Source organism: Falco cherrug, chromosome 9, assembly GCF_023634085.1.
Source record: "Falco cherrug isolate bFalChe1 chromosome 9, bFalChe1.pri, whole genome shotgun sequence".
Lineage (NCBI taxonomy): Eukaryota > Metazoa > Chordata > Aves > Falconiformes > Falconidae > Falco > Falco cherrug.
Genome location: NC_073705.1, coordinates 26,931,668 through 26,958,405, shown reverse-complemented (window position 1 = coordinate 26,958,405; position 26,738 = coordinate 26,931,668). Strand labels below are relative to the sequence as shown.

The following is a 26,738-nucleotide window of genomic DNA, read 5'->3' as shown; positions in this document are numbered from 1 at the left end:
CAGCAAAGAACTACTTGTTGAGCTATTTAGGGCCTCCAACCTTCAAAGCCAGAGAAGAGGAATCAGCAGGGCCCATCAGACCTTAATATCCAGTCTTCCAGGACCGCCTGCTCTGCAACCTGCAGGGTGTTCCTGCAGGCTCATCCGAACCTGCAGAGCAACACTTCTATCACAGAACCAAAGGGCCACTCGTGTAAAAGGATGCTTTTCTTCTTACTTTGGATCTGATACCACATCTCTCTCCACAAAAACATCCTGACAGAGTATTTTAAACCTTTAGACTTCGCTCAACACAGATAAAAGGTCTTCACGTTTGAGGGCAAAGGTGAAAAGTCTATAAAACTTGGTGGATTAGAAAAGAAACAAAAATATAGCATACAGTAACAGCTCAGTGCCAGGGGATAAGAGAAACTCCTTTATCCATTTAAGCCTAAGTTGAAATTTGCAATTGCGTGTGTAGCTAAGTTATAACTTATTTTGGGAAAGCTAAATGCAGTGATTTGACAAACACAGGTGGAATCCAACCAGTACTGAAAAAAAATATTGAAAAAAAAACAAACCAAAATAAACCAACTGGATCATAATTAAAAAGGTCAAAAATTTATTTTTCCTTAGGGCATAAGAGGCAATGTAAACAAAATACCAACAAACAAACAAAAAAAATCACAAATCAATTCTTACAGTCTGCAAGCATTTGAAGATAGAGTACCCTTTTCCCACCTCCCCCCAGAACACTGCAAGCCTGCTCAAATGTTAACAAGCAACAATTCTGGACCCTGAAGGTCCAGTGAGTTTTGCCATGTCCCAAGCCGGGACTAAATTTCTCATGTAGGAAGGACACTGCATCTGTTTTATCAAACACTGAAAAAAAAAAACCAAACCTCCAACAAAATATAAATATTACAGAGACCAGATTTAGCACCACCTTTGGTTCAAGCAGTCAGTGAACTGGGAGATGACTGGTACTGTCTGTTGAACAAATCCTTTCTGCCTGAGTCTTTGAAAACATTAGAGGTTCACATTGCAAGAACCTGCAATTACTCTGAGAAAAGAGCCCTCAGACTCCGGCAGTCCCTCACAGCCTCCCCAGGCCCTGCACACACGGAGGGGGGAGCGTCACCGCAGTGCGCAGCACCAGTGAACATCACTCAAAACACTTGGCAGAGCTGAGCTCAGCCCTGTGGGACACAGCAAACACTGTGCCAAGGGCCTGATCCTGCTTTGGCCTGGCACAGCTCCGACTTCGGGCACGGTTGAAGAACAGGAAGGGCAGTGACAGTGTGCATCCCGAATTTCCCTTTCCACCAGCATTTACCAGTCTCCAAAACCCGGCAGACAGCAGCACCTGCATGCTAACGGTGTGTGATGGCAGCTGCCTGGAAGGAGCTGAAGTTGCCTAAATGCAAGTTATTTGGCATATCTGGAACAGGCAAATCAGGACCTCGCTTATCAAGCATAGTTTACTCCAGGCCCTTTTTAGGCTCATCTTTTACAATACACACATGCCCATCACAGACACATGGCTATGGATTTTTGCAGAGAGGTGTCACTGCCCAATTACTGTGCCATAGCACTAGTGTGGGCCAGGATACAGTGACAAGGATCTATGACAATCCTAGGAGAAAAATTAAGTTCATAAAGCACCTGGCAATATTTTACATTTATTTCAACTCCCTCCTCTCCAAGCATCCAGAACACAATTTGTCTTTTCTTTTCCTCCAGGAGTTTTTGAACAGTCTTAATTAACCATTATTAAATGCTATTCAATTCCGGGATAACACCTGCTCTAATAAATGCTTAAAGAGAAATGCCAGGATCTACTTTTAGGCACAGTGACCTGAAGTTTTTGCTCTGCATCTTCACATGCACAACTGCCCAAGACAATCTGTGTTCCTCATTCCCTGTTGAGACAACCATGCAGAGTTTTCACCTTTACAGGCACAGATGTGATTCAAATCCTTCAAACAAACTTCTGTTTTTACTTCACTGCTTCGGTAAGTGCTGCTGTAGGGAAAAACTCCAAACCTCCATTGCTTTATGTTGTTTCGCAGTTCTCTTCTGAGCAAGCACTTGGGCACAGCACGTGGACAATCTGGTGATATTTAACCCCACCATTTACTGCACTTGGCCTACAACGACATCACCATGGAGACACCTCTGAAACCAGTTCTGGACTGGGCACTGAAGTAAAGTCTGCAAGTCTGGGCTAGGGGGAAGTTTTCGCTCACTGCTGTCATATCCAGAGCAAATGACAACACTGAACTATGATAATTTCAATAATTCTCACCGGGACAGAGATGCACTTTATTGTCCCAGTCACAGAACCAGGCCCACGGTACTGCATGTATCAGCTAAAAAACCACAGGTCCTCAGCTGATCTGCGCTAAAGCTTGAGGAACATCTCTACAGGGTCACTTGGCAAAAAGGAGAGCTACGTTTTCCCCACTGATAATGCATCTTTTTGTGTTGGCCCAGAGAGAAGTACTCTAATCTGCATCAAATCTACCACGTTTACATGCAGACTACTCAGGCACCAGTCATAAAAAGGTCTTCTGTTTTGTGCCAGTTCAGATAGATTGGGGCATCTGAGCCCACATTAACAATAACTCTTGCCATCAATGGCAAAAGGTACTGTTAAGTGCAAAAAAAACCCCAACAACCCACCACCAAACCGCAAAAAAAGTCATTTAGTAATTTTTCTGGGTTTCAGTTTTACTGGAATAACTCAGAAATGCAAAATTTTCTATCATGCACGTGATTTCCTTTTCTAGGAAAGCATCTCAGAGACGCAAGCACATCTGGACCCTTGCAGGAGCTGTTCACTGAACAAACATTTTTATCCAACTGGTCACCATCTTGAGTTCATTAAACAAAAACTGGGCAATGCATGAGGCTGCAGTTACTCTGTCTTTAGCTCACATTTGCTATAGGTACATTAAGGAGTGATGCCATGAATGTCAAAATACCTGTCAGCTCTGAAAGAATCAATACTTGGTTCCAACATCTGCATGATGAACAATATTCACTCCACTACCTTCAGTGGAGCTTGATCAGAGGCCACAAGAAAATATGGTCAAAAGCTGTTACCACAAAAAAAAGGGTTTCCCCAGACTAATTTTCTTCCTCTCTTGGCTTAACTTGCAACCCAAAACAAACTGAATGGACTCCTGCCCACAAACTCTCTTAAAAAAAAAAATAATCTCTCAGTTACTCCTTCTCATATATACTGCAACATAAACCACACCAACTTCTAGACCGTTTCCCAAGCAGAACAGACAGAATGGTTCCCACGTTAAAAACAAACAAAAAAAGACAAAAAAGTGTCACCAACTTAGCCACACACACTAAGACCAGCCACACATTTCTCTATCTCTGGTCACCGACATACTCTCCCAAGCTCCCACCAGGTACATTCCCACCACCTGACCACTAAAAAATGGAGCGCTACACCAACACAGAAATGACAACAGCACCTAATATTCAAGGTCGCGTTAAGAACATCAACCACCCAGGAAACCCACTGCAAAACCTCACTTAGACCAGGCCTAGATCAAAAAAATTTTTTTGCAAATTTGGGACAACAAATCCCATAGGACTTTCCAGTCCAGACACATGCAATTGATCTGCTAACAGAGGGGAGCACAACTGCTCGAACAGCTCTCAGCCTTCATTCAACAGCAGGTTTAGGCTCCCCATAATTGACTACCCACCATTTCCAGAGACAATTTGGGCTAATTAACAGCTCCAGATGTACACGTCCAGTTGAGCTGCTTTCAACACCCACCTTGAGTTATCCGCATCTGAACCTCAGCCTAAGCAAACTGCTGGCAAGACTTCTCCTGACATGAAACTTGATATTGAGTCTTAACTGAGGACGCTCATGCAAACACTGCAAGCAGAGTAATGAGCACTGCTGTCTGCAATTAAATCTGCAATAAAGAAATGGCACTGATGTAATGTGAAGTTAGCCAGGCAGCAGAAACACACCTACTCTGTACACTATTGACCCCACAATGCTCCTTTTGGACCCTCAGTACAAAAAAAGTCATTGTAATGCTACACACACTTTGCTTTTGCAATACTCCTGGTTTGAACTCATAATGAGTAATGATCAAGTTTTTTCAGCAAGCCTATTCAGCATGCTGCAGAAAAAACCCTCCTAGAGACTGGAAACAATTATAACTCGCCCCACCCCATGAAAATCCAGGACAGGAAATAGTTAAGTCAGCTATTCACTGAAATATTTCATTTTTTCAAAGGTTTCTTTTTAATTCCTTTTTTATTTGTTCCAGTTTGCTAATTGTTACAGGCTAAAGTTCCAATGACTGCACTATTCTCTTCTGTCCTGCTTCTAGGGAATGGAAACAAACCTCATCTGGGCGCTTAGGGGGACCCAGAGTCAGAACAGAATTTGATGCCCCTCCTCCCCCCGCCCCAGCCTAAAGCCCAAGGCTGATGATGGGATTTTGTTTCTTTATTTCTACTTCCCTGGTGACCCAAAAGCAGTTAAAGAATAAGCTCTCAAACCACAAAAGAACTGTTTGCACAGATAAAGTTGCCATGTTATTTAAATTTCAGACATAAAATTCAGAGTCACTAACACAGCTTTGAAGGGGAATATCTTGAGAAGCCTGAAATATTTATTTTAAAATTAAATGTTGTATTTTTAAAATTCTCCTACAGTGCCAAGTGATTTTCCCGCCCTCCCCTCTGTTTTTCTCCTCCACCAAGCAGGGACCAAGACAGGTACCACCATAACCAAATAACCCTGAGCATCAGGGACAGATCACCAAACCCAGCATTTCACTAGAGGTGCCACTAGCACAGGGCTGTTTCACAGGGGGCCAAGGCAGGCAGAGCTGGAACGGTCACTCTTGCCTGTCCTATCAGCTGAACCTCAGTGTATGCAAACCCCCAGGCACACAAACCACCTCAGTTACAACAAGCATGTAACCCGTGGTTGTCCTTTGGTGGATCATTGGCTTCAGGATACAGATTGTCACAATATATCACAGAGTAAAAAACCTCATCTTTTCTCAATAATGAAATATCGTAACACAGAGCAGTGACATATCAAAATCATCTACATAGAGAAAGCACCTGCAGTGTCAGACCAAATAATTTATGGCCTTATTAGAAACATCTTTTTCCTCATATTTTATCTATCTCTCCCCTGCCAATATAGTTACCTCTCATTTCTTTCCAAATTATCAACATAATTCCTGTTATTTTAATTCAGTAACAAACAGGAGTCTCAACTCAGGACAGTAGTGGCTTATGCTGACAAGAACAGGTCTGTAAAACGCCAGTGTGAAGCTTTAAACCAAATTTATTTATTAAAAAAAAAACAAACACAAAACAAAAAAAATTGCACTCCAACTAGAATCAATGCTACCTTGATGCAAAAACAAATGAAGAACATTGTTGATGGGACCAGCCCAGCCCTGACATTATAAAACGGGAGCAACTAATTTGTTCTGCCTACGCCAGTCAGGTCTGCATGCGGTGCAGCGCAGCTGTCACTCCAGCAACTGCTGCAGAGCCATAGCCCTGATGTGAGGGCACCCAAGAAAAAAAAAGATCCCCTCATTCCACCCTTGGCAATACATGCACACCCCACAAAACTGACACCCCAAAGTAGAGTTATGGGTGACTTTTTACAGACATCTGTGCTTTGCTCCAAGTTGGGTCTAAGACAGAGGAGGAAAAGCAGCAACAGCAACCTGTATCTGAACCCAAAGTCAACTGACTGTGGGGGCTTCTGGATCCAGCCCTACATACAGTACTTTATTTGTAAATTACAGACACACACGACAGACATGACTACTGAGCAGCACAGAGGGAGAGAAAGAAATACAAGCACAGGGGCAGAGCTAGCAGAGGCCATCAAACAGTTCAAGTGTGTAGACACATTCCCCGTGCATCGCCACATTGGTGGTCCCTGCTTCTACCAAGTAACTAAAAGCAAATGAAAATAAAATAACTTACACAAACATTTGCTCTCAGACCATCATATTGGTACTGTTGGCAGCTACCAAACGCTGCATTTATACACAGCACTTTGCTATGTGGCTAAATAGCATCTGAAGTTGCCAGAGAAGGAGCTGCCAGTGATGGGAAGCCACCAGCAAATAGCAGCAAAGCTCCAGTTGGTTTAAAAAAGCTGCATAACCTGCAGGAAAGTGGATCACGGGATGGCAGCACCAAGGCTCAGCAGTCCTGTGCACCCTTTGGAGGTGTAGGAACGGTGCACAGTGCTTGCTTTTGCTGAGAACAGTCCATGCTAAGCACCCGCAAGGTGCTTTGCTCCACTGCAAGTCTTCTGTCAGTGTTACTCTACTGATGCTCGTGGACCTCTTGCCAATTTAGACAAGAGCACGTGAAAGAATTAAGCTGACTCCTCAAACCCAGATTAGTTTGCAAAGTATTAGAGGTTTTCCAAAATCATGTAATTGATACCATCTCTACACAGCTGCAGAATTCCATTTTTCTGTTTGAATGCAAAGGTCTCTGGTAATACTAAGGCTTCCTGACAAACCTAAGAACAGCAGGACAAAAATTAAGCAGAAAGCTGAGGTACACCCCCTCTCCAGGGACAAGAACTAGGGCCACAGGAGATGTACTTCCCAGAGCTCAGAGAATCAAATGCTCTGGCTTTCACATTTCTCTTGCATCTTACAAAAACAGTCCAGTTTTTCAAAGGTAGTAGATTTTGCTGCTACCTGGAAAGTCACATTATTTTGGACAGGTGGAAGTTCTTCCATTCAAATAGAATTTAAAGCAAAACCTCTTTTGAAGAGCTAAGTTTCTGCCCAGCTTTACTTTGGACCTGAGAGATCGCCTTTGCAAGCCAAGAAACATGAAATCAATACCCAAACCAGCTGTGAAATTCTGCAGGTGAGAACTAACCCAGACAAAACGGGAATGTTTTTTCTTAGGTTAACAATAAGGAAAGAAAAGAAATAAAGACTTGTAAAAATACTCCCATAGTTCCTGCAATAAATACAAGTAATGATACAGTATCAAAACTTGGGACTGCACCAGAAGAATTATTTTTCCCTTCTGAAGTGACCATTGATTCTGAAGCGTAACAGAGGACGTAACCAGCAGACATACCAGAAGACAGTATCATGCATGGATGACATACAGGGTGTTTCAAGCATAGCTCAGAAGTCCTGTATCGACAAGGATGTTAATGCACATTCTATACATAATCCTAGCAACATGCTGCATAATCCTTATGCTTTCAGTAGCAGGTAATGCTGTTTTATGAAAAGCAGCCATTACCACCCCAAACCACCCCAGCTATCAGTCCCTACCTGCCCAAGGGTCCTGCTTTCAACTAGCCACCCCCTCCCCTGCATTTCCCCTTCCCCTAAGAGTGCACAAATAGAGAATTGCAAACATTTCACACTGCACGTTCCACTCCAAGTCCTGGATGAGGGGCCTGTTTATTCTATGAATATTGCACTTATCCACTCATTGGATTTGTTTTTTCTCAAGAATGCAGAGTATTTGGGAAAAATAGAAAAAATAGTAGGATACAACACAGGAAAATATGAGTTATTAACAAGCTAGCTATGAAGATCTAAAATTAAATAGTACTAGTTCTATTCTGTTAATACTAGTAATATGAAAATAATGAATGCTTTATCAAATTCCCTTGTTTTTCATATAAGATAAAAGCAGTAACTTTCTTTTTAACTGAGGAAAGCAATGAATATATATTACAATAAAATATGATTCATTAAGATCTGAAAGTGATGAAAACAATTATATAATGCCTTCGTCAAACTTTATAGCATCATAACGGAAGGAGTCTTTGGGGTACGTATGCTTAAGGGCCAAATCCGTTTTTTAGTTATAACTGTGCAGACGTGAAATTCTATTTTTTGAGAGTCTAACCGTGACCCAATTTCAATCCTTCATTACTGTGTATTTGCCATTACTGTACACATTGATTTAAAAACTTCTTGTTGACACATCAGTGAAGCATCCCAACACGTGCCCATTGTATCTTTCATCTTGAAAAGTTTGGCTTGCAAAGGACTGGTACATGCACCCACTGCAAGGTGTGAGAGCTAAAACAATTAACAGGAATTGCCTCCCACGGGGAAGGGTTGCTAACAAAACCGTGTTACTCTTGCCGTTGTAAGGAACTGTTTTGAAAGGGGAGACAAGGGAAACCAGCAATTAAACTTTTCAGGCATTATATAAACCTCAATAACGAACTCAGAAGTGCTCATTATTATTAAAGTTGCAGTATACAGCAAGACACAATTTTCACATTCTTAAATTTTGTTCTCTGGCATTGGAGTTTGGATTTTCTGCTGGTCCAAATTCAAGAGTTTTTGGAAAGCACGGACAGCGGGGGAGAGCAAGGCAGCCGCCTCTCCCCCCGGAGGAGGGCCCCCTTCAGCTGCAAAGGGCTTTGCCCAAGCCCTGCAGAGCTCTTCCTCTTCGCCATCTGGTTCAACAATAAACCAGAAAAAGAGAAATTTAAACAGTACTATTGATTTCTGCATTGAGTGTTCACTGAGGTGTACGTTACGTTTAAATATTGCTCTTGATCCAGTGTCAGTTCTGACAAATTTAGTAGATAAAGCTTAAGGTGACATGAACATTTCAGAAAAGAGCTAAAAACACTTCTAGCACTACACTGTCCTCTGAGGCACCCTGCCAGGTTTTCCTGCCCTGCTTTTCTGATTTAGCTTAAGACCTTTCACTCCGTTTCACAGCTAACAGTGGAAAAGGCTTGAAAGGGCTTGCTATTTCGGCTATCAGTGGAGCTGACCAAAAAAACTAGCTGCTTGCTGATGGGCAAAAAAAAAAAAAAAATCTCTTTTCCTGATATCTCTCAGTTGAAAAAATAAAAATAAAAAAAATAATAAACAAAAAGAGATCAGTGAGAGACGCTATGACAACGGTAAGATCGGAGGGGGAAAAACTGCATTGGGAGGTATTTGCTTTAAAAGTGCCCTTTAAACACGAGCAGTCAAAATAGCCACCAAATAAAGGGAAGCCCAAACCAAAGCTTTCCCACAAGGTGGGAAGCCTGGCATGCCGGGCGGTGGCCCACATTCATTTCTAGCACCAAGTAGGTCATTTGCACCCCATCCTTTTTCCTGGTGCAGGTGGGGGCAGAGGCCCATCTACATCTTGCAGCCCACCTACAGGCTCTGGCCTTGCCTCAGGGGGCCATGAAGCCTTTGAGATGGGAAAAGGAGCAATTGATCCATGGGACACTGAGCTGCTGCTTGAGAAAACCCTGGCAGTACTGCAGGCACCGTCGCTCTGCGTCATCCCCTGCACCACTTGGAGCTCAGCAAACCACCTCCCTGCAAAAGCCAGAGCTGGAGAAGAAGCCAGCAAGGTGGAAAGGGAGCTGCGGGACAGGCTGGCGTCTGTTACAGAGCTGGCCCGTGTTTTACAGGCAGATCCTGAAGCCCTCACGCTAATCTGAGCCTCACGGCGAGCTCACACCCACCAGGGACCAGACTCAGGCAAGGCACACGGCAGCCAGGCACGGCCACCGCCTGCCAAAAACGGGCTTTGCCACCCCAAACCCTGCAAGGACTCCTGCAGCTCAGAGGTGCTCTGGGCTCGGCTTTGCTGGATGCAAGTGTGAATACTCGTAGTAGTCCAGGCTCTCTCACCTGCGTGCTGCTTTCCTCTCCCTGGGTAGGGGCTCACGTCACACCACACCACACTCAGAGAATTCAGTGGCTCAATGCAGAAGATCTGGGAGCTGTGCTTTTACATCCCCCCAAAGAGATGACCTAGTGGGAATGTCTTTAAACAAAACTTTAGAATATTTTAAATAATAAGTTAATTTTTAATAAATATGTGCTTCAAGAAACTGATAATTATATACTGCACCTTTAAATAATGCACTTGGTTCTTTGCATTGGCTTCCATTTTGGTTTCTTTATTGTTAAAGTGCATTAATTCAAAATAATGAACCACTTCCGCATCATTATTGTTAAAATAAATCAAAACAACATTAATACGAGTCACTAAGTCACTACTATTAGTACTGCAATCTAGCAGATAACTCTATGTATTGCTCTATTTAATACTGTCCAGCAGAAGAATATAATACTTCTATTATAACCTCACAACAGCTCCAGCAGTCTTTTATGGCTGCTACCATATTAGTACAACTAACAATGGTGAGAAGTATGAGACAGGGCCACAATGCCTCAGATGCACATCCAGTAAGATGTGGCAAACTGGATATATACATATATATTACGTGGTTAAGATGTTAAGGTATGAAGAGGACCCTGCACACTGCGATACAAGCTGTTGTGCAGATACACCTCCTTCTCTTGCCACCACAATTTAAAGGGATCCCAACCAAACAGCCTTGCTCCCCATCTGGATGCAGAGAGCTGCTCGAACCACAGCACTGTTCGTAGCCAGTTGTGGCACCTGGATGTTTTTTCAGCTACCAAAAGGACATCAGTCACATCAGCTGTAGGCAACTCTCTCAGTGTTACCACGGAAATTAAGAAAAACCCCAAACCACAAAAAAGGAAAACCAAAGAAGACAAGAACAACATATAAATTGTGTAAATTTTTTTGGCAGAGAAACATCCCCAGTAATGCATGATATTGTTGTGCTATTTTACTCACCCCCTTGATCCCAGCTGTTTTAAAGTCTTTATAACCTTTACCTCCCTAGCCAAATTGGTATGCAACTTTGTGGATAAAAGGGCATGTATCATTTTGTACAAACCAGTAGTGAAATGGTCTGCTCCCTCCCCCTTAAAACAGATTTACAATGCTGCCTATTATTTAAAGGAACTAGATATTCATCTTGAGTGATAAACAAGGCCATTACAAAAAAAAAAAAAAAAAAAAAAAAAAAAGGCATGACTTCCTCAAGTAGTGCAGGGATTTAGCCAATGATGATTACAGTGCAAGAGTTGGCTACCTCACAAATAACGCCATATTCCTAGCCTTTTCCAAAGGATGCCTCTTTCATTTCCCACACTACCCACACCATGTGACACGTTTCAAAGCACAAGTTAAGAGAGGCAAATAGAAAGGAACTAGAAGAGGCAGCTTCCTGGTTAGATGCATTGTAGGCCTAATTGCTTTGATATTAAATCTCTGAACCTGAGAAGCCCAGGCACGCTTTCCTGTACAAATGTACTTTTTGGATTCAAGTGGGAACAGAAACACATATTTGGCTCCTGCTTCAGTTTTAAGTCTCTTCTGGTAAAACAAGACAAAAAAAAAAATTAAAGTAAACCCAGAATGCACAGAAAAGACAAAAACAAAACACAGAAAAACAATTTCCCCGAAATATACAAATTAAGGATGTGCAGACTAAGTTTGATGGCTTCCCCCCCCCTCCCTTCCCCACTGTAAACACTGATTTTGCAGAAGGTTACGGTTATTTCTCATACCTTGGTGGACCTTGCCAGCAGTCAGCACACTTGAATTAGGACCAGATCGCAAAAACAGAAGTAACACATTTGACAACTTTGTCTTTAGTGTCTTAAGGGACTTTTGTACATTTTGATATTATGACAAGTTTTGAGAAACCCAGCTCCAGGAAGAGAATCAACCAGGATGACCTGGCAGGGGTCAGACACAGAACTAAATATGGAGTCTACGAAGTAACTGACATGCTTAAACATGGGGTTTGTAGGTTTGTTTTTACAAGCACCAGTAGGCATTGCTGCCCTAGAACACCTGAAATCCCAACTCAAAGAACAAGACAGAACGAAAAGAAACAAAAAGCCCCCAACCAACACCACCTGATTGCCTTTTCTGGTGAGTTAGCAGTAACAACAAAACACAGCTGAAGCTGGAGACCAAATCTCTCCACAATGAAAAGGCTCCAACTCTGGACCTACCAACTGTTGAGAACAGTAAAAAAAAAAATAAAATTAAAAAAAAAACCTTAAAAGTCTCCAAAGGATTAGAGTCCCTCTGTGTTTCAGAAGCTTCCATTTGCTTCTCACTGTAAATTGTGGAAACACATTCAAAACTCTTGGGTATTCCACGTACAGACAAGAATGAGGAGAAAGGGAGCCAAGATATTGTAAAACAGTTTGGCACAAAACTCCCCAAGTAGATGCATGTGTATTTCTCTCACAAAAGGCACACATTTGGTTTCCTATCAATAATGGGAAAGATGGGATGTCATACCCTGTTACACATACAAGATCATTAAACAACTTCACAAAAAGGCATTTGACTATGCTGCATCTTCCTCAGTTGCTTATGACATATTAACCCCACAAACCTCTCCAGAACACGGCAATTTGTCCTCAGCATAGACTCCTTTTATCCCTTTGTACAAACTGGAGCACAGGGAAATGTCTTTTTGTGTAGCAAAGAGGTTTTTTTCCACATGTACACAGCAGGAACAGTATAAATTAGGGAGGTTAAAGATATTGCAATATTAGTTCTTTTTCTCCAAGTAATTTGAGGGCACCCAGCCTTTGAATGGCTTCACACCATTCATGATCTGGCAGTACCACCAGCCATTTGGGTTCCTTTCAAGGACCTCCATGCATACACCTTCCTGAAACCCTGCAGTCTCCTCATCCCCTTCATAGTCTGCAATGGAAACATAGATGTCCTTGAGATTGTTGTGGATGAACTGCGATTTCTCAATGGGCTTTGGCCTGACTGTGGACACAGGAATCCCATTCCTCTGGGTAGGGAGGTTGGAGGTGGTCTCAGAGCCCTCTGTACCCGACCGCTCAGGCTGCTTTCCCTTCACTTCACCAGGCTGCGACCACGCGTTGCTGAAGGAGGAATTCCGACGGACGGTCCTAAGATGATCTGTAGTTGTTAAAGACTCATTTCTGCGCAAGGAGCATGACAGGTTGTTATCCTTTGGTGGTGGAGACACAAACACTGACTGTGGCCGGACAGCAAGTTGCCTCACGCCATTCCTCATTTTGACTGGCGCAGATGGTTTTGAAAAACCACCAGGAGGTTTGCTTGGGATAGGTGGTGTTGCACGTTTGCTCTGGTTGATGGTGTTCAAAGCCTGAACCCTCTTCTCTATCTTCTCTAAACTGTTTGACTTGTTTTCATTTTTCCTGTTCCTGGCAAATGAGGCATCAGCTTCTGCTAATGTGGTTTCTCTCTGGTTATCAGGGAGAGCCAAATAATGGGAAGGAGCCCAGCCTTCCATGTCTCCATATTTCAGGTACCACCACCCACTGGCTTGCTTTTCCAGCACTTCCACTTCTGCTCCTGCTGGGAAGCAAATTTCAGAATCCTGTACCTTTTGGTAAGAGTCAGTGGTCACATAGAAACATCTGGAGTCATTTTCTTGCTCAGTTTTGGCTGGATGGCTAGAGCAGAAAATGCCACGGGAAGGAGCTGTAATGAGATCAGCCGAGCTCCTCCTAACAGGATCATCTTGGTTCTCAGAAGCTGTGCCGGGGGGGCTCTCGGACTCTTCACTTCTTGAACCTTTAAGTCCACCTCTGAGTTGCCCAGTTGGCCTCAGCTGACGCCTTAAAGTGCTGATATCCATCTTTTCTTGGCTCTGAGAGTCTGCCTTGTTCAGGAAGGGTTTGGGCCTAACAATTGGCTTTGCTCTAATGGAAGGACTCTGCCCAGGCTCCTTCTTCATGCCTGTTCTTGGCATGCTACGTAAGCCAACATCTGAAGCTGATCTCGGTTTTGTCTCCTCACTCCTGGAATAGTGACATTTTCCAAGATCGGGCTGGATGGTTTTGTCCATCTTGAGCTTCACAAGTGATGATTTAGGAGAGCTGGAACATGGAGAATTCCTTCGGATCAAGGAAAGAGAGGAGCTTTTCTGAGAATCAGAGTCTCCACTAGATTCCTTATTGGATAAAGCATCTTCCACGTAACGCCTGAATCCCTCGTTCTCATAGATGGTCTCTTCTTCACGAGCAACTTCTTCTGAAGACTCTCCTACTTTGAACTTTGCTTTCTGAAGTGATGACACAGGAGAGGGTTTGAGGGGCTGAAACAGTCGTTTTTCAGGAGTGCCCTCTTCATGATGACCTTCACTCACATCGCACTCCGAGTCAAAGCCAAAGGCAGGCACATCATACTCAGGCTCTTCATATTTCAGCTTGTGGGGAGAGTCCTGGGTATCTCCTGAAGAAACCGTTCCAGGAGTTGTTCCTTCTTCAGAGTCTTTTGGTTTACTGGGAGGTGCTGGGGGAGGAACTTTTGGGCGGGTTAAAGTACTGGTTCTTCTGTTTAAATTTGGCTTCTTCCTCTTGTCAATGTAAGATGCTGGAGCCCACCCTTCCTTCTCTCCAATCTGCACGTACCACCAGCCACCAGAATTCTTTTCTATAACCTAGGCGATGACAAGGAACATGTTACTTAGACAAAAATCTCAAGCAATTGCTTTCCACTCCTACCCTTTCAATCCAGTCCCCTGTAACAGCCAAATAATATTACAATTTTCCCAGCTGCACTGCTAAGGCTCACCTCTGCTTTTTGTCCTCCACGAAAGCTTATGCCATCAGAGATACACGACTGGAACTCTGCAATGGTGTAGTATTCCACTTCCACAGAGGGTGGCTCTGGTGGTTTGGGCAACTGAAAACCCTACAGCAAATAGGAAGCTTTGTTCAATTAAATCAAAGAAACAGTGGGCTGAACAGCAGTATGAAAAAATATTTGCCTTTATTCACTAAAACTCTTCCTTCTTCTTGTGTTCCTTCCTAATGATAACTTCCCAGGTCTCCAGAGTAGAATCTGATGATTGAGATGGGCCACAAGAGAGAAGCCCTTCAAAATATGCACTGTTCATCCTGCCTTCACCAGCTATTAAAACTGTGATAATCTTTACCTGAACAGTAAAACATTTTACTGATGGGTCATAAAGTGTGAGCTGCCATTCCAGTCACAGTAACAACAGCCCATTTACGCCGAGATTTTGTCCAGAAAGATGGCTTGCCACAACTGCAGAGAACTGCATTGCAACAGGCCTGCAGTAGATTCTGCCCATCATCAAATATGCTACTTTAGCATGTGCTCCTAATGAATTATTGGTCTTAATCTGCAGCTGGATTTTCAAACCATCTGAAATTGTCAGTGATATGAGCTAATGGGCATCTGTTGCAGCAAGAAACAAAGATAATATCATAGACCCCTATGAAGAGCTTTGCTCAGCTACAGGAGAAAGGAAGAACTTTACTACAGGATCAAAAGATTCCAGTTCCTCCCTGTATCTGAGACTCAGAACCTCTACTCAGGCCCAACACAACTTCCTTTTAAACGGCAGTCTCCATGAGAAGCAGGATACTGCTCCTTACAGTCATTCTGGCAGCATACCAGACTCCTTTAAAAGCAAAGTGCCTTTACATTAAGCTGTCACATTTTAGTTTGTTACAATTATTTTTAAGGAGATAAATGGGGCCAGAGTCCTTTCAAGAATTTCAATATTGAAAGCTTTTCAGATTAGCACGTTGCTCATCTACAGAATGACTAGATGATGGTGAAGCCTCACAGCTTCTGCACTTCACTGCTTATGGTTCTAATGCAAGCACTGCGGTATTTCAGGATCTCTTGGAACACAGGTCAGACCTGCCACAGACAGACACAGGACAGCCAAAGACACAGAATGATCCTAAGCTGTTAATGGGAGAAAGGCAAATGGCATACCGCACTTTACTCACATGCTCCTCCATTTCTAAGATATCCTTGTTGTAACTAACAAACCGTGTTTCATCACGCACAGCATGCAGCATTTCACAGAGAACGTATCACTGCACCTTAGGAACTGTGTCTAACAATGTTATAATTGGATGTTTCTGCACTATAAATGCTGAAATACAGCAGAAGTGCAGCATAATAAAATGCCTTCAGATAATAGGATGGTTTGGATTAAATGAAGATAATTGGAAACAGCAGACATGTTCAGGGTTTCACATATATTATCATTGTTATTTTTAGCATGGGATTAAGCATAGTAGTCTTGCCAAAACAAAGTCTAATTGAAAATAATGCAAAGAGAAATAGGAAGAAAATACTAATACGCTATTTGTCTAGTTTGTTAAGAGGCACTTCAGGTGACAAAGAAAAATCGTAAGTCACATACTGCTCATGAAGGGTACAGCAAAGATTAAACACTATGTATTGCCTTGTTATAAAGAGGTTCTGAGCATGACTTTTGTGCAAATAAACTACTGAGTAGTTCCTATCTGAAGATGACAGTCCTAATCTCAAAGTGATCCAAACTTCCAGAATTCTAGCTTTGAGGATAAACAATCATAGGACATCTCATTCCTGTAGTACAAATCCTTCCACAAGATCCCAAGCCACTTTAAACACACATGGGAGTGAAGTAAGCCACCTCAAAGATGGTAGCAATGGAAAGAAGGGAGACATTCCCAGTTGTTGAAGACAAGAGAATGCTGAAAGGTGCAGGCTGGGCTAAAGACATCTAGAGGAACTTTAAACCTTCTGAGACAGTCAAATGGGTTTTAATGCTCACGCATAGAACACAGCAGCTTTAGGATGTTCTCCCTTCCGCTCAATACCTGCTTATTTGGGGCAACATTTTGAAAAAATGAAATCCCTGATTAACATTAGGATGTCCAGAGGTCTGCTCAATACTTCAACAATAAAATGAACAGGCATGCAAATAAAGGAGCTCTCAGATAGTCCCCCACACCTTGTACTTGTAGAAAGTCTCATAAAGCACCCACACACCTACCCCACTGCTAATGTATATCATAAACCAATACAAACCAGACTGGATTCTCTTCGTGGGGGCGGCCTTGTTCTTAGATTTGGAGAACCTGAGCAGGAAAGGGAAAAAGGAGAGTTTATTTAACTTTATAAGTACTGCTAAACACATTTTTCAGCAGCTCTCTGCTGTTACACAGTTTGAAAGTATTAGAAGTCACTATTTGCAATATTTAAGCCATCTCTATGAAACAAGATAGGAAACTATGAGGGTATATTAGAAATACCAAGGTAACTTAGCTATTCATCTCAGCTAAGCCAGCAAATTTAAGAGGAAATCACTGCCAGAAAGTAGTGGATTGTATTTTCTGCTGGAACTGACCAGCTCCACTGGAGACTGGCCAGCAAAGAATTGGCCTAATACTTGGTTTTCCCCCCAGCAGTAAAAATAATCCGCTAAATTAATAACACTCACACTGTCCTCTATCATAGTATCTTGCCATTCCTTGCACAGACTAGCATTAGCATCTGCATTTGCAGATGAAGTAGTAAAAACATTATAGCGACTTGCCCCCAGGAAAACAGCAGAACAAATGCAAAAGAAGACATAGGTGGTCTCCTTGACTTTAACACACCGCCTGCATTACTGGAGATGGAGGGCACATTTTAGAGTGTTCCAAAGCAAAAAATCTTCTATGGGAAAAAGAAAAAAGGAAACACATACTGGGTAAGACAAAGAAGAACCAGGCAGCCCTTGTATAAAGTGAAGTTATATTTTATCGCTACTAATGAAGGGCCAAGTTCCAGAGTCCATGCAGATCTACAGACAATGAATGCAAAGATCTGCCTGTGTGGACTCAGCTATAAGATCAGGACACATGGGACCTCAGCTGACAGGCAACGCCAGCCCTGAAAGGTAGAAAACCAGAACTGATTGCAAGTCAGTGGAAACCCAGACTACTTTACTGCCTTACTTATTTGAGCTCTTTGTGGTGCTATCCTTGCTATGGCTGGGGATCCCTGGGCCAGTTTGGAAGCCTGCTTGTCTGGGGTCATCATGGCATTGCCATTAGAGTCGTTGCACAGGATGGGCAAACTGATTTCTTTCTTGCTGATATGGGTTTCTGCAGTCTCGTTTTCTGCTTGAGTTTCCTTGTCAGTGGATGATTTCTTGTTCAGCAGGTTACTGATCTCCATGATGTTTCCTATGATTTCCACTGGCCCAGTTAAGTTTTTTTTCCTAGATGGAAGATCATCTTTAGCTTTCTTCAGGTACGAAGCTGGGGCCCAGCCCTCTTTGCCTAGATACCTGCAGATGCAAGAGGAAACATCGCCACATCAAACACAGCCTTTTCACACATTTCAGGTATAATAGGCAAAAGTGAGAGATGATAATGTAAAACAAAATTTGTGGTTCTCGGATAAGCTTTCGCGATCTCCATTTATTACCTATTGATTAGACATCTCAAAGTCAGCTGAGCTAGAGTGAACCGTGGACTGCTGTTAAAAGCCACTAATAATCCTAAGGAAGGTATCTCTTTGGATAAGAAATAGTTACTCACAAGGCAAAGGGCTTCACCAGCTTGTTTTATGTCACGCTTAGTACCAGGCAAACTCAGTATTCTCCCGTAGAGAAATAAGGCAAACTAGTGAGTAACGTATTTTGATAGGCTTAATACTTTCTAGCGGCAACTCAAAATGGAAAAGGGATAGAATATGGGTGTACAGAGCCCCTGCGTCTGCAGTTTATGAGGCCCTTGTGCAAGCCTCCGTCCTTGTAGTCATAATGAACACTGTCCCTCCTCCCACAACTCCCAGACTTCTGGGATCAGCTTCTTTTATGAAGAATATGGGTCTCACACTTCTCACACTACTGCAGCTTCCTTCAGCACTGCAAGGTTGGGAAAAAAATTGACTAAAGAAAAATGGCTTTGATGGAGACTCATTTTCCTGAACAAGCTAGGGGCTATTTGAAGAAATAAACCGGGAAATCTGAACAGACACCTGAATCCAGTACATGTTCCTGGAACACCAGCCTGAGCTGCTCATGCTACACTCCAAACTGAAGTCACTCTTCCACAACTGGGCTTTTGGGAAGATGGTTTTTCTAACTCCTGCCATTCCTAACACCTCAGCAGGGATTTCAGATTACAATCAGACTCCTGGGAGGGCCACGTGGATGAACTCTGTTTCCCTAATGAAACCCTAACTTGCTACAGACTGAGTCACTGAAACCTTTCTCTCTAACCTCTCAAGATACCCAAAGCAGGCACTTGAACTGTAAGTGGGAAAGCAGGCACCAATAAAATCCTGGTGCTCAGGAAATCTGCAGGAAATGCAAAGGTTAAAACAGTAGGACTCTAAGGCTTTTTAATAAAAATGGAGACTCATTAGTCAGCAGAGGAAGGAGCTGGGGAGGGGGCGGGAAATATCAGCAAATCATTTCCTGGCAGATGAGCAACTTTGTCATGCCAACACTTGGAGTCTGAGGTTTACGGTGAGATTTCTGCACCAGGGCACACCCTGGGTTCACTCACCACATCCAGTCACTGAAGAGTGGCACTAGGACTTTATGGGGAGAACAGGAAAATGCAGTATAGGTTTGCTTCCCTAGACTTCTTCATTACTCCTCCTGTACAAAAGCAAGTACAATTGCTGTACTTCTAGCAATGACCACAAGGGTCTTTCTGTCCAAAATCGTGCCTTTTCCCAGCCCTCCATCTAGATCAGCTGTGATGCTAGGGATGCTGCTTCCCCCTACATACCTGTCTTCTGTCACACATGAAGGCAAAGATATGGGTTCTTCCCTGCTCAGAGAGTTTAGCAACAAGTTTTTCCAAAGATGCTGGTGTCAAAGGAAAGCATCCCAACAGCTTTGAGCTTTGTTTGCTGCATGGAGACTAACAAGAAGTAGCAAAATCGTAATGACTTGGTTTGACTTCCAATAGATACATAGCATTCAGCCATTGATATTATGTCAAGATACAGTTTGGATCTATTCAATCCCGTCCCCTTTGAGGTTTTTCTGATCAGCCTTAAACCAAGCCAAAAAAAGAAAAGAAAAAAGGTTTCAATGTGCTATGTCGCCTACTGTGGCAAGGCATGTATCAGTGCCATTTTCCAGCCCTGAAGACCTTTGGCTTCATCCCCTTTTGCAGTAGATGACTCTCCTGCAGAGCTACTGATCAATGCTTTCTGCCGTCTGTGCATCAGGGAGGTTTTTCTTAAAGGACGTTTATAACTTTACATGATCTGGAGATATAAAGATTTTCATGTGTGAGAAAGACACATCGACCAATGCACTGAGCACACCAGTTCCAAAGGTTACTTTCAACAGAGCTTGATTGTGCAAAATCAGCAAGAAAAAACAGTTTATATCCATCTTAGTTTGTGGGAGACTTAACATGTTTAAGATCAGAAAGGCAGCCACAGGCAGGTTCTGTACTGGCTCGTTAGTTCTCCTGCCAACTGTACGTATATGGATCAGCCCATATAACCCCTCTGCTTCAGACGCCTCTGATCTCACATAGTTTCTCCAAATAAATAGTAGCAGCAATACCTGGACAGTTAATAACTGGGCAACATACCCTCAGCAGAGAGGTCGTTGCTGGTTATTTCGTCCTGTGAGTTAGTAAATTAAATGTGAAGTTATTGCTGAGCAGTAGTTACCATAACTGCCAGTTTATTTGTGCAATGTCACAAATAAAAACACAGGCTTACATTTTTCACCTTAGTCCTTGAATTTTTTAATCTCAAATATCTTTGCAAACATCACGTTAAAAGACTACTTGATCTCCCCATTTTGTAAGTGAAAGAACTAAGGCAACTGCTAATCAGCTTCAGAGAAGTCCTGAACTGGTGACGATCTTCATTTCATGTCTAAGAGTTAAAATCACAAGTATCTTTCCTTCATTTTTATTCACATCCTACTGGAGACACTCCAAACCCCATCCTAGATTCCTCCTCATTTCGCTAACTGCACTTCACTGACATGGGCTGAGGCTCAGAATGAACCACAAAAGGAAGATGCAGGCAAATAACAACAGCTTTACTTAGCATATTGCTACTTACTCAGCCTGCAACCCACTCGGGCCCCATGAGATTACCTCCAGGTGACAGCAGCTGATACAAAGTAAGATCTAAATAATGGACGCTAATGCCAACTATGAACATACCAGGAAGCACGCAGATCCACTGAACTCAGCAGAACGCTAAGAAGGATCCCAGGTCAGAGCCTTTCTTTCACTTCTCCAGAGTCTCAACAAATTACTATTTTTTTTTAAAGTCATAATGCATACGGGGCGAAATAAAGGATGACACTAATATTGCCTCTAGTTTCTACAGCATTGAATTGGGAGAGTTGCAGAACTGGGTGCAGTGATTCGGTTCATCGGTGATTCCAAAAGCCTCCCTGTTTATATTACATGAAGGAAAAAATGGATTCAAACTATAGGAATGTTAAAAAAAAGTCAGAAGTGCCTCTGCGAGTCTGAAAGTCACATCTGCTTTCCAGCTCCAGAGCACTGGAATTACTCCAGAGGGAAGCAAGCTAGGGGAAAAAAAAAATAAAGAAAAGAAAAAGGAAAAAAATAAGAAAAAGAAGGACAGGAAATGAGGATCAGCACATGGCCAGGAATTTGGGGAAATTACATATTTAAGGTGGAACAAGCTAATGTCTTTAAGGTGGATTCCATTTGCAAGCTGCTGGATTTGTTTTTATTTCTACACATTGATGTGTGTGTTCAGCCTCTGTTACCCAGCCCAGCAGACAAGGCAGCAGGATTCAACTCCAGTCTCTTCCTGCCCCCTCTGCCTTCACACTCACTGCAGGAGAAGGAGTTGTTCCTGCTAAGGCACTCAATACTCGGAAAAGTGTATTTCTGCAGAATAGGAATCCTCTTCTGAGTAGTAAGTAACAGTAATCAGGGCAGTTTAATAAACAGCACAAGTGAGACATCAACTACCCAGGCTGCAAAGGACCAGCTTGCAGGGATGCCTCACCACATCATTTCCAAGAGTATTGCACATGGAAAAAACCCTAAACAAACAAAACTCTTTCAAACAACAGTTTAATCCTCCAGCAAGAGCACATCTGTGCTTCTAGTGCTCCAGAGCAGCAGAGAGGATGATGGCTGACACCTAACAGACTTGTCACACATATATGGGGAGCACCTAACCCACCTTTCAACAAGAAGGCAGGTGGCTCAACCCAGAATGCTTCTTACAAAAAAAGCCAAGGGCATGCTGCATTCCCCAACTACCATGGGCTGGGCTATCCACTGTCTTTCCAGCAGATCACCAGGTAGGAGCCACTTAAGCCACTGCAGCAAGTGTCACTGTTCATCAGAATGCACCTCTGCTATATAGAAAAATGTGTTTTAGGTCGGCCCAGAGGAGCATGTGAGAAAAAGGAAAAAAAGAAACTACTTATTGTAGAACTATGGCACAATACAATATGGCAAAGGGGAGCCTACAGTAGTAATAAGGCTGCATTTCAGAAGGAGAATACCAAAATAAACTAAAGATGTCCTGCAACATTTTTCCCCTCAGAAAACCTATGTGCTCTTGATTCCTCTATCTGCAACTTTGGATTCCACTTCTGTGAATGATTAAAGGAGAAAAAAATGTGACCTGACCAAACCCAGGCATTTTTTTAGTTTCTCCTATCTACAGTGCCTTCCTGGCTCCACTGCTATCTTTATTAGCCTGTTCCCTCTATGGGAACATTATGGGGCGGGGGTGGGGGAATCAGTTTTCTAAGTAAGGGACATCAAGAAAAACAACATTGCTTCAGTCAGCATTTTTACAGTCCTCATTCATAGCTGATAAATCAGGCAGAATCCAAACAAAAGCAAGTTATGGCTTGGGGAGGGAAAGCGGAAAAAATAATCACTATAATTACAGGCTGAATGGAAAAATGATGACTAGATGAGATGTTTTGCACTGCCCGAGAGATAAACCTCCGTTTTTAAGCTACCTGCTGTATCACATCTTGCTTAAAGAGAAACGGGATGTCATAACACTTCCAGATTCACACTTAAGATGCAAAACAAAGGGCAGAATTATGAAAGAGCACTAAAACCTAAGTGCTGTGTGAACCTAGATGGAGAAAGCTCTGATGAAGTACTCAGAAATTCTGACACCTTGTATCACTGAGACGTATCTAACCTACATTGTCCCAACAAGAACCTAAAAAAGGGATTCTAAAGTCACAAGTCTCCTCTATGACTGCTGTTTCAATACATAACAAAGTTTGATACACAATGTTAACTTTGCCTGCCCTTGGAATCCAGTCCCTCTACATTACGAATATCTAATGTGGACAGGCAGCAATCAGGCAAAACAGTTGAAACCACCAATTAGTTTGGAAAAGAGCTATAGCCAGCTAACAGATCTCATATCCCTGAAAATAGCAGTACCTGCCCCAAACAGCTCAAGAGAACACAATCAGCCTTTCAGCATTGCTATAAATAGATTTAAACATGTTACAGAATAACTCTTATACTGGAAACACATCAAAATTACACACAACAGAAAGCCTTGTTAGGTCTTACAGATCTTAACTCTGATATGGGCTTTTAACTTGAAGGGAGGAAAAAAAAAATATAAATCTACAAGTTCTGGAATTTCCCTGCTGGAATAGTCCACAGCTTTTGCAGACACTGTAGTGTTACTTTAATCACCACTATATCGTCATAGCCTTTTCTTCACATTTCTTCAAGAGGTATTATGAACAATTTGGGCTTCCTTGCCCTGCTACAGAATTATTTAAATGCTAACATTAAGTGAATGCTCAGAAAAGCTCATTGTCACAGGTTCTGCAGCAATCTGGCTGCATGTTTCTTTACCTTATGTACCACCATCCTTCCAGGTTCTTTTGGATGACCTCCACGGTGACCCCTTTTTCAAACCCAATCTCATCCTTCCCCTGGCTGGCGTATGGCTGGATAGTGACATATTTCTCTTCTAGTGAGGGGAGAAAAGGCAACATCAGTTAGGGTCAGAATTAGTCCAGCTGTTTTTCTGTTCTGCTTGCTTTTAAACTGTTATGCAGTGATTACGTGGAGCCATTACAAAAGGCGGAGCCCTGCTCAGGGGCCCACTGATTATTTATGCTGACGACATGAGAGATAATCAGCCCCTTGCCACTACCCTGCTGCTGATAATCACAAAGTGTTTCCATGCCAATAATGACACAAAGTCCCCAGAGAGCTTCCCCCCTTCTTCCCACCCGCCCCCCCATCCAAGTTCCTTGAGCGGGTAAGGGAGAGGATTTGAAGCTGGACTTAACTCCCATACTGTAACTTGACAGAATCAATCTGGCTGCCAAATCAGCCAAGCGTCACCGCAGGAGCTCCAGCCAGTTGGCTCTTTGAACACGCACAAGGCTGCACAAAGCATTGTGTTACTGAAATCCAAGCCCTGCATCCTGAGAGGGACCGATTCTCCCCAACTCAGAGGGACTGGCCCATCATGCTGATCTTGCACCTCCCAAACAGCATAGGCTTACAGCAATAAGCTTGAAACAGCATTTAAAAAGTGACAAAAGAATAAAAGGGGTTTGCATTTGACAGGAGACCATACAGCATTTGCATTCATGGGTTGTGAAGTGCTTTGCAAACATACTTTTGGCTAGACCTCACTCTAGAGAAATACACGTGTGGCGGTGGTAAAGGAGGGCCAGAACTAAGACACATACTTCAAAAGCACAAGCTAGATTTCAAGCACGGTGTTTGAGCCAAAACCTTAGCATCCCTATTAATCTCCAGCATCTATCCCCTTGCCAGCCAGGCAGAGGTGAGCAGACTTGCTAAGAGCAAACCAATGAGCAGAGCAGAAAACACTTTGTCAGCATCTTCCTCCACCCACCAGGAGTCATTTACTGCAGCATTTCAGTCATGCTCAGGGTCAGCCTTTTCCTCCATTAGCTTAAAAAAAAATTACAACTGGCATCGAAAATGTGAACTACCAGCCTTGCTCTGCAGCGGCAGGCATGGTAAGCATTACCAATCCCCTCTCCTGAACCCAAGCTACAGTGCATGTAACAGCATGAATTTCTGTAGCTAGATCAAAGGCAGGGACAGCAAGCAATAAAGCGCACCCCAACTGGACTTCCTAGCACTTTCTACTGGCAGTGACAATAAGGCATGGCCAGGAACAAACAGAGGGTTGTCCGTGCACAGAAACGGGCAGGAAATTAAGTGAATCCAGAGCTCCTGATCACTGCAGAACAAAGGAGCTATGAAAAGGTTGCAGCAGCTTAAGGCAAACGGTCTTTTGGAAAGAGTGCAGCAGACCCAACCATCTGTTTGGTTTTGTGGCTCAACTGCATTTTGTTGCTGGGCGAAGCATGGAAACTTTAAAGAAAAAAAACCAAAAAACTTACTCAGACAAAGTACGACATAATACCTCAGAAAGAAGAAAAAAAAATGTTGGCACAGCATTTGATGGCAGAAAATTCAAAGCTACATCTCTGAAGGCAACTTCCCTTGACGGGTCGCATTTGGATCCTTCTCGTTCTGAAGGGGTAAACCCTGTCAAAACCTTTGCCTCCAAGAGAAAAATACTCTCTCCTGCTCTCCCCTAGGAGGGCTGCTTCAACTGTTTTATCACTGGAAAGGAATTCCAGCTTGTTTGTAATTAGCACCACCAGGATATGACACCTTTCCCACAGAAATACTCTACTGCAAGATGGGGCCTGAAGAATGAAATCCTGCTAATGAAACCTGGCTTCAAAGTTACAGGAAACTTTCCCTAGCTGTGTTTCTGCTCTGCACAGTAAAGGCAGACTCATTTTTCCTCAGTTTCAGCTGACGGCTGCTGAAGGAGTTACGTGCCCAGCTTCCACTGCATGCAGAGCCCCAGTCACTAAACTGAACAGCAGAAGATCCCTGGGCAGCTACATCTCATCCCTGCGAGGAGAGGGCCAAGGGAAAGTTCAGGTGTGCAGAGCTGTACTGTCCAGACACACATTGGTTCAGAAACTTCCAGGGATGTTTCACAGTAACAAAGAGCTAAGCCACGTGTTTGCTGGGCGTTGGAAGAAGGCCCTGCTTTGTCTCTCCACCACACCAAAGCCGCTTTATAACCCAGGCTATCAGAGTTCACCCTTGCCACTACAGCTACAACAGAAGTTTCTCTGTTTATCTTATTTTTCCTCCATATAAACAGCAGTCCCTGCTGCAGCTAAAGCCAGCTATTCAGCTCCTGTTGCTGTGCAGAGCTGTCTCTGGGGATGAGACTCCTTTCCTCTGCTGAAGACAGGGTAGGGGCCATAAGTGAGGTGCTCACTCCTAGATTTCAACGCAGCTTTCCAAGCTCCTGCTCCAGCAGGACTTCTTGTGTGTGAGGAATTGAGTGGTCACTCATCAACCTCAACAGCATCTGAGTCTGATCATTCAAGGGCAATCAAAGCTTGGGTGAGGGTCCTTTGCAAACTAGGATGCAATCACCTCCTAAACATTAGACCCCTTCCTCCCCCATGCAAATCGACTCTCTCCATTCCAAATACAGATGGGTGGCTTGCCAGGGAAAAGGACAACAGATCCACGCAAGCTAATACAATAGCCAGCAAACCCAACTTCCAGTGCTTGAACATGTGTAGTTGCAGGCCCAGAACAGGCTTCCCAGGGAGGTGGTAGAATCTCCATCCCTGGAGGGGTTGAAAAACCACACAGATGTGGAGCTTAGGGACATGGTTTAGTGATGGACTTGTCAGTCCTGGGTTAAGAGTTGGACTTGATAATCTCAAAGGTCTTTTCCAACCGAAATGATTCTATGTGGGCACACATGACTGCTCTACCTGTTCTTTCCTGCCTGCCTTCCTCCCAGTCACTGATTACTGGACTTCCAGTTAGTTTCAAGGTAAGGCAGAAGAGCAGGGATAGCTTGCAACTTCTTTCATTCTGTCTGAAACAGGCCAGAAAAGATTGACCATACTGTTGAGATGGCACACTGAAAACAGGAGCTGCCAGCTGCATGGGGAAGCCACATCCCCAGCTGGGAGAGCTGCAGCCTCTTTCCTGGGTTTTCACCATTGCTTAGGTTTACTGAGGAAAGATTCTACTCTTGAGCAGCTACCT

The 26,738-nt window shown here is 43.2% G+C and overlaps 1 protein-coding gene across 2 annotated transcripts in view; it reads right to left on the bottom strand.

Moving 5' to 3' along the window:
• Window positions 1-578: 578 nt before the first annotated feature.
• Window positions 579-26,738, bottom strand: part of SH3PXD2A (SH3 and PX domains 2A) — a 272,059-nt gene continuing 245,899 nt past the window's right edge. For both annotated transcript variants that reach the window (XM_055720441.1, XM_055720440.1), the window contains 5 exons: window positions 23,505-23,622; window positions 17,631-17,965; window positions 16,720-16,769; window positions 14,452-14,571; window positions 579-14,317 (listed from right to left, as the gene is read on the bottom strand). In XM_055720441.1, coding sequence (XP_055576416.1) covers window positions 12,422-14,317; window positions 14,452-14,571; window positions 16,720-16,769; window positions 17,631-17,965; window positions 23,505-23,622 — 2,519 coding nt within the window. In that variant the 3' untranslated portion in view covers window positions 579-12,421. The remainder of the gene's footprint in view (window positions 14,318-14,451; window positions 14,572-16,719; window positions 16,770-17,630; window positions 17,966-23,504; window positions 23,623-26,738) is intronic.